This window comes from Mastomys coucha, unplaced genomic scaffold, assembly GCF_008632895.1.
Source record: "Mastomys coucha isolate ucsf_1 unplaced genomic scaffold, UCSF_Mcou_1 pScaffold15, whole genome shotgun sequence".
In the NCBI taxonomy this organism is placed as follows: Eukaryota; Metazoa; Chordata; class Mammalia; order Rodentia; family Muridae; genus Mastomys; species Mastomys coucha.
The window spans coordinates 158,318,874-158,326,997 of NW_022196897.1; the positions used below are offsets into that span (position 1 = coordinate 158,318,874).

General features: G+C 46.4%; 1 protein-coding gene across 1 annotated transcript; it reads right to left on the reverse strand.

Moving 5' to 3' along the window:
- Positions 1-228: 228 nt before the first annotated feature.
- On the reverse strand, positions 229-7,757 carry Cbln4 (cerebellin 4 precursor). The gene is made up of 3 exons (XM_031372881.1): positions 6,075-7,757; positions 2,983-3,099; positions 229-1,571 (listed from the first exon to the last, which is right to left on the reverse strand). The coding sequence occupies exons 1-3, from the start codon at positions 6,354-6,356 to the stop codon at positions 1,374-1,376; spliced, it is 597 nt and encodes a 198-aa protein (XP_031228741.1). The 5' UTR covers positions 6,357-7,757; the 3' UTR covers positions 229-1,373.
- Between the last annotated feature and the right edge of the window lie 367 nt (positions 7,758-8,124).

The window sequence follows — 8,124 nt, forward strand, 5'->3', positions numbered from 1 at the left end:
TAAATAGAGTAAAGATTTCCTATACTTACTCAAAGGACATTACCTAAAAACTCAGGAAGGTTTTTTTTTTCTCTCTCTACAGGAAAAAGGAAACAAGAAGAAGAGAGGGAGAGGAGAAAGAAGGAAAGGAGGGAGAGAGGGAAGGGTGCAGGAAGGGAGGGGTTAATGGAGGGTGGATAAACTACATAAAAAGATACATCCTTAGAACCGAAAGGACCAAGCCAACCATTCCACTAACATATAATAATCTTTATTCTGTAACAGAGACATAAATAATTTTATGAATTCATATGACCTATACAAAAGACAAAATAAGATATTGCACTAAATTTAGTTATGGAGTATCTGGATTTAATATTGGCTGTGCAGATAAATATATACAAGTTAAAGAATTAAGGCAAAACCAGATGATATTTCAAACACAACAGGAGATCTGAAAAATAGATACAATTAAAAATAAGGGCATACTATCTTCAGTTAATAAAGTGGTCATGGTGAAGGAGAAAATAATTCCTTATAGGTTTAATAAAGTAGTTATTATCAATCATGTTGATTAAAGTTGAGCAATAGAGTATACGATTCCCCACCAAGGGGAGGTACTTGGCCAAGGTTTGGGGCTGAGCATTAGAGTTGGGGTAAATAGCTTCTTCTTTGTCAGATTATGATCTGTTTTTCCTATTAGAAAATATAATTTGGAAAATATGACTCTTTCACATATATAATTAAAATACAACTATGGAGCATTCATTTTAGGGGGCAGGAGAGAGGTCATGTGGGTGAGTTCAGAGTTAAGGGACATTTTGAGGCAAGACATTTGTTACCTTATGGGTAGAGAGAATACAATGCCAGTCACTAAAATACAATCCCAGTTACCTTAAGAGGACAAAACAAACAAATTCAAAAGTAATTATAATTTTTGAAAAAGTATAATTAATAATCAATGTATCCACACGTGTATACACGTCTTTGGCAGTTCCACTATACCCACTGACGTCAGAACTTCCAAGTTTTCTAACTTTCAGACCCACTAGCCAGTCTTTCAAAAACAAAGAAATAAAAACCCCACATCTGCAGCCAATGCTGTAAGAGCAGGAAACTAAACAGAACAAACCTTGAGACGGCTTCTGACAGTTAACATGTAAGCAGGTTAGGAATTTTCAGCTTGGGAGTCCTGATCCACACAGAAGGAAACTGGCACACACACACGAAAATGATCTGGGAAACTTTGTGTTTGTCCACACAGGTCTAGAATTCTCAAAGAGAATCCATAGTCACCCATGAACAAAACAGTAAGAGACATCAATCCAAGAGTGCTCTTCTGATAACCCAGGGGTGGGCCGCCTCACTCTTGGGCATTGCGGAGAAGTCGGGTTCTATAGAGGAAACACCAGAAAGCCAGAAAAGGTGGAATACTGCCAGCCGCCGAGCAAGTTACCTTTCTCCAGTTTTAGGTAGACCTTATCTTCCTTGTCCAGGTACAGGAGCACTCCGTTAGTGGCGGCTTCGCGGGTCACATCTTTATCACCAGCAAATGCAGAGATGACTGGCTTTCCATTTAACATCAAGTTAACCTGTAAAGAAGAAGATCACCCCCCCCCCCAAAAAAAATAAATAAATAAGCTCCCTTTAAAATCAAAAGTATATAGGAAACAGTTCAAGGCAGCTGACCTGGGCAAATATTTGCTCCCTGAGAAATATTCTCCTTTTCCTACAAACTGGACATGTGTGGGGGTCAGATTTAATGTGTGTGTGTGTGTGTGTGTGTTTTCCTATAAAAATTTCCTTATGTGCTTATAAAAATAATTCCACCCAGAGAACCATTTAGTCATGCAGAAACCGACTTTCCCTCAGTGTGGAAACAAAGCTAACCACTGGACCCGCCTCAGATGTTCAGCATCAACTTTTTGGTAACAAAGTTATCCACTAGCTTCCCAATGTTGACCTAACACTGACAAAGTCAGATACCACCAACTGCTCCCAGCAACTGAGTAGGAGTTTCCATTTCTGGAACTTGCACAGCAACAAAAGTCATTTGAAATATCAGTTTCCAGGGAAGTAGATATGTTCACTAAACACTCCCTTTCTCTAGGTTAAGATTAATATGGAATAGATTAGATCTAAGGCTGCTCAGTTGATCCAGTCACTGGGATATAAAAGCGATAGGTGACTGTACCATCTACTAATCCTAGGACACAAAATATATTATAAATGCTAAGTATTCAATGTAACATACTTTAGAATTCCATAAACATGCATAACACAAGGCATGTCATGCAACTGGGGAGAAGTTGCTAGAAAAATAGGACCCCAAAATATGCTCTAGTATGCCAAGCTCAGCGCATCCTTTCTTAAAAGCACCTTAATTAGCTCTTCCTGGGAGCTCGGTTTCAATAGTTAATTGCAGCTCACAATTTTTAAATGATAGTAAACCTGTCTTGTTTGTTTAATGTCCATTTGTAAAGTTTTAGGAGACTTTTTTTTTCTGTATAGGTTTGAATAACTTTTATTTTGGCACGAGATAAAGTTAAGATGTTCTGTAGAGACCCCTAGCATGGAATCTTTCCCAAGCTGTGTTGTTGTTGTTTCAATCATCAATTGCATCTCACCGTTTTTAGATGGCAATACGCTTGTTTTGTTTATTTAATGTTCATTTGTAAAGTTTTGTAAGATTTTTTTTTTCCCTTATAAGTTTCAGTAACTTTTGTTCAGGCATGAGATAAAGATCACACCCCTGTAGAGCTTTGTGTCGAGAAACTTTCCCAAGCTGTGTTTTGTTGCTGCTGTTGTTGTTTTTGTCTTGTATTGCTTATTTTTCTACATGCCTTCATCACATACCCAAGTGGATGTTGTAAAAAAAAATTGCAAATCATATGCGTTTCAAAACAAACACAAAGGGTAGACAACTATGTTTATGATGCAAGCACATCCTACATAGATGCTGGAATCCTGCAGAGGTGGGAAGCACTCCGTGGGAGCACGTACCTGGATGGTTTGGCTCTGGTAGACTTTAATTACGTGAAAGCTGAAACTATAGATTCCTTTCCTCGGTGCCACAAAGACAGATTCCAATGTGAAAAAATTACCCACATTAACCAGGATCTACAGATAAAAGCAACAAATAATGGTAAATTAGAGTTTCCTCCCATAAGTAAAATAAATTCCCTCCTTCCCCCTTCCTCTCCCTCCCCTCCCCATTTCTTTATATTGCCCTTCTCTCTTTTTCTCTCCTGTTTCTTCATTTTTAAATAACTAACTTCAGAAACAATAGAGAATAAGACAGCTAATCCTATTTATTTCCTGTTAAGTGACTTGGAAATAAATAAAAATTTATTTCCACTTAAGTGACTTAAGTGCATAATGGAAGCACCTTCTACCTTTTAAATAGTACAGGAAAAAATGAATAAAATGACTGAGTTGTATTCATGCGTCACTTTCCAGGCTGATATCTCTGGGGTCATCAAGGTAACACGTGAAGGTCTGTGTTAGCTTTTCACTGAGCATCGGACGGAAGGCATCTGCTGTGCAGTTACATCTCCACAGTCTAGAAGCTTTCCCAATGTACAAAAGGGACGTTACCAAGCCAGCCAATCGGCATCCATGGGCTCTCTGCAGTAATCCCTAGACACATCACAGAGGTGAATGGTACCCCATTCACCATGGGGCACAGCCCATGGCACCACAAATTGATACCACAGAGATGGCAAAGCCAGGTTCTTCCCCTAGCCTCTGCCAGAACTCTCCTCAGACCCATGGCTATTATTTTTGTTTATGTGCCATCTAAGCCTTAACATGATACATTGGTGATGAATCAGCCCTGGCTGGGTGCCAAGAGAAGGGCATAAATATGGCAGACAGTAGACTGGGTGGTCTTTCTGTGTTTCTTGGTGTCTTGTTTTATCTTCCTATCAGTCACCTGAAATTCATTTGAAGTTCAAGGGTCAAAAGTGAAAAGTTAAGTTAGACACTGTTTCTAAGTAAGCCACAACGTGCCTTGTACTCCAATGTGTGATCAGGTTGTGACATTAACTCTGAATTTCTGTGCATTCTCAGTCAAATTTCAGTGTCTCAGAGGTGTGCCCTTTCCTGGGAGAGCATAAGAGCCCAACGAAAACAAGGAAGGTTTCCTTCATGTCTCACCAAGAAATAAATCCATAAAAATCACATGTGTCTCTAAAGATATATTTTTCTGCTTATTAGAGTCAGTCTGCTGTTATCTGTCTTAAACATCATCTCCTTGTCAAGATTAACATATTTCGTACTTCCTGCTTCATTTCCTCAAAGTGCACCATGCCTCTTTACAGCACACCAGAATGTCAGAACGCTTAGGTAAGTGCAGCAGCTTCAACCCTGCCTTGAGAGAGATCTGTGTTCAGTTTCTCTGAGATCCCAGCCGCTCAGCCTAGTATCAGCTCTCTGCCCTCTGACTTGAGACCAGATGGACTTTCCAAAGCCCTGTCGCCAGCTGTGTACCGTTGTGCAAATGACAAAACATTTACAAAAACATCTATTGCCGAGCACATTAGAATAATGTAAGGTGCTCAGCCAAGGCTTCGAGACTCATACAAGAGGCATCCTTTATGAACAAAGTAGAGGTGCCGATTATTGTTGATTAGTAAGCATGAAGCTGGCTATGGACTCTACAGGGTAATAAAAGCATCCAACACGTCGAGATTTATAACTAAATGTGTCTCGTTGTCTCTAAGATGCACAGCTCCCAGAACAAAAGAAAAATCCCTTCCCTGTTTTAATTGGTGGGAAGGTCATTGAAAAGAATGCCCCAAACAAAGATAGCATAATGTCCACACGGCTTCAACATTTAGATAATGAACTAAAACACAGACCAGGCTGGGGTCACAGACCAGGCTGGGGTCACAGACCAGGCTGGGGGTGGGCTCCCTTCCCATCACTTCATTGAATACTGCACCAAAATCTCCAAAGGGATTACTTAATTCATTTTTTAAAAATTATAGCTATCCCATTCTAAGCCTCTAGGGAGACATCTCTGTCTCTAGCCAGCTGGTGAGTGTATTACTTAGAATTAAGTAAAGAGCAGGAACAACGTCACCCAAGTCTTTCCTGGCACATCCCGAAGCCCCACTTAACCCGCCTGCGGGACTCTGCATACAACTGTGAACTGTGACTTTGAAATAAGACAGACTCCGGGCATTGTTGGGGTTGGAACCAAAATGCTGGAGTCAGGGCTTTGCTGAGCTGAATCCTGGGGAGGGCTCGTCACTCCAGTCTACAGAGCCCTGAGCAGAAGCTGCAGCTTTCATCAATTTCAGCCCCATCCCCTGGCTGCAACCTCAAAATCTGTGCTTTCTCAGCAATTTACGATGCCCTGGGGGTACCGGAAAGGGAAACCCAGCTCCCCAGCGCTTACCTGCCCAAGCTCTCCCTTTTCCTCCTGCCTGGACAACTTTTCTGAGTGGAGCAATAGTGAGAAAGGCTTTTGGTCTCTACCAGGCAGGGTGCTGTTAATCCAGCTACCCTGACCCTGCAGAGGCACCCAGGCTAGAGCTCTAGAGATGGTTTCTGACCCCCCAGAATCACACCCCTAATCGTCTATGTCCACTTGAAAGGGTCCCTGCACCTTGTGGAGCCCCAGAGCCTTTTGAGGAGATGAACCTCCACCCTGAAACACAAGTCAAACATTTCAGGTTGTCTAGTGGGGCCCCCTCAGGAACGCTTCCAGGGCACCTGCTGATAAGTCTGAGCCAGAAGCCCAACTTCCCTACCAATAGATCTCAGCATCCAGGGACAGTATTCCCTTCAGCCCCTGGTGACCTGTTGCTGTTAAACTTGTCTTGAGCTCCAGGTGCCTTCCTCTGCGCTTCCAAGCCACCCACCGCGCAGGCCTCTACGGAAGACTAAGGGGATTGAAAGGAGGCTGTGGTTGCTGGGGAAGCGAGGCAGCTCTGAGTTTCAAACTGATACCTTCAGGGAGGGAGTTGATAAAATGATCTCGACACCTCCTATTCATACTAGCTTAATCTGGGCAGGCACCCCACGATACCCAGAGACCACCCGTTCCCTGTGCGCTCGGCATCCCTCGGGGGGCGGGAGGGTCTGACCTGATCAAAGTAAATGATGCGAGTCTTGTTGCTCATCTCAGATGGCTCGTGGTTGGTGCTCCGAACCGCCGAAAAGGCCACCTTGGAGTTTGCTGCCCGGACCGATATCCCCAGAGGAGACGATGATGATCCCTTGGAGTCTGTAGCCGGGTTCGAGTCGCACACCACCAGACACTTGCCCTCCAGAACGATCGGTTCCGTGTCATTCTGTGCCCAGACAGGCAGCACTAGAATCAGCAGAACGGCTGGTACCACGGACAGCGCCCGGCGCGCGGAGCCCATGGTGAGCCGCGTGCGCAAGCGGCAGCCTGGCTCTTCTGCTCCCGGGCGGGCGGCGCCAGCTACCCCGGGATCCGGGAGCTCGGGACGATGCCACTGGCTAGATCGACAGCGCTTGCAGGAACAGCGGCGGCGGCGGCAGCAGCGGCGCGCGCACTTCCACCAATTCTCAGGGCTGAAGTCTCCCTTCGAGCTGGCTGGCTGGCTCTGTTACCTTTGTCCTTTAAGGAGCTCATGCAGAACTCCAACCCTAGCTCCTCCACCCCAAATCAGTTTTGCCTGAGGCTACTGCACCCACACTTGTCTCTTGACATCTAAAAAGTCTCCAGACCCTCGCAGTCACACCTCAAAAGAGCAAAATAAATTCTCACCCCAAACCCGAGCACTCCGAGTGAAGCACAGAGCTGAAGACAGAGCGGGGACTCCGCGAGTAAACGCTAGCTACGGTGGCTAGTGCGGAGCGAGCGGCGCGGTGTCGGTCCTGTCCGAGGGACTCTGGTTGGCGCAGGTTCAAATTACAGAGGCAGGAGGTGTTTCTGGGGATGAGGAGAACGCCAGGTTGTGTCCATGGCCAGGATGCTAGCGACTCCCACTTGCACTTGGTCAAAAATTCACCCAAAGCCCGGTGTTACTCCGACGCAGGTAGGCGGCAGCTGAGTGCCCGTCGCCAAAAGCAGTTCTAAGGTGCAGGAAGCAGACTTCCCTGGGTTCCCGCGTCCCTGCTCACAACTTTGTGACTCAGAGCGCAGTGCAGCCGGGAGGGACAGCGCCAAGAGGGCACCCGCGCGCTATTTATAGGTGTGTTGCCTGCAGATGGCTTTAGCTCGCTCTCTCATCCCGTGGATCCCCGGAAAGCAGACAAGGCGTCCGGTGACCCCAGCGGAGCAGCGCCTGTGTGACGTTGAACGCACCCGGACCGAGCAAGGGCGCACCGTGCTGCCGGCTGCCAAAGTCTGAGGCCACTTGGTCCCCTGAAATCGCACTGTGTGTACGCAGAGGATGATGCCCACCGGCCCGTGCCTGCCGGGGCTCCGCGGCGGCTCGCCGCCAGCTCCACCTGAACCCGCAGAGGGAGTTGTGGGTCCCCTCACCCTGCCCTGCGCAAGACTCTCTGAACCGAACGTGGCGCTGCCAGCTCAGATGTGGAGATGGAAGGACCGCGGCGGATCTGGGCGGTTTGATGCCTGACTCTAAGAGGACCAGCCAGTGTCCTCCAACTGCTCCTGGTCCAGAGCTTGTGCCACGTAGCCCTCCTGCCTGGAGAGCCTAGAAAAGCCTTGGGGCTGTCCTGTGCCCTGGGCGGGGCGGGTACGGAGGAGGCGCCTGATTTCTTTCTTCCGCTCAAGAGGATGAGCCTCGGAACCCGCAGGGGTGCGCCTTCCCACTCACGCTGTGCATCCACTCCAAGCAGGGCCAGGAAAAATCTCAGTGAACAGTATCCCTTAAATGTAACAATTAAAATACACACCCCGAGAGTACTGAATCCTCCCCCTCTTTGATGTTCCTCCCCTGTGCACTCCACTGCCATCTTGGTCTCTGACTGGCAACTTATTTTCCTCTTCGGAAGCCACGGAAGGGAAGCGGGGAAGCAAGGCTTGGCTTTGGAGTTGGCTGTGTGAACCTAACTAAGACACATACCTTAATGAGTGGTCAGTTCTAACTTAACTAAGGGCCCTGGCTTTCTAGGTCTGTACCCTTTGGGGTCAAGACCCTCTCAAATTTCTTATTGACTTCTCTTGACTTCAGCTGCAGGAGAGCAGAGCAGCTATTC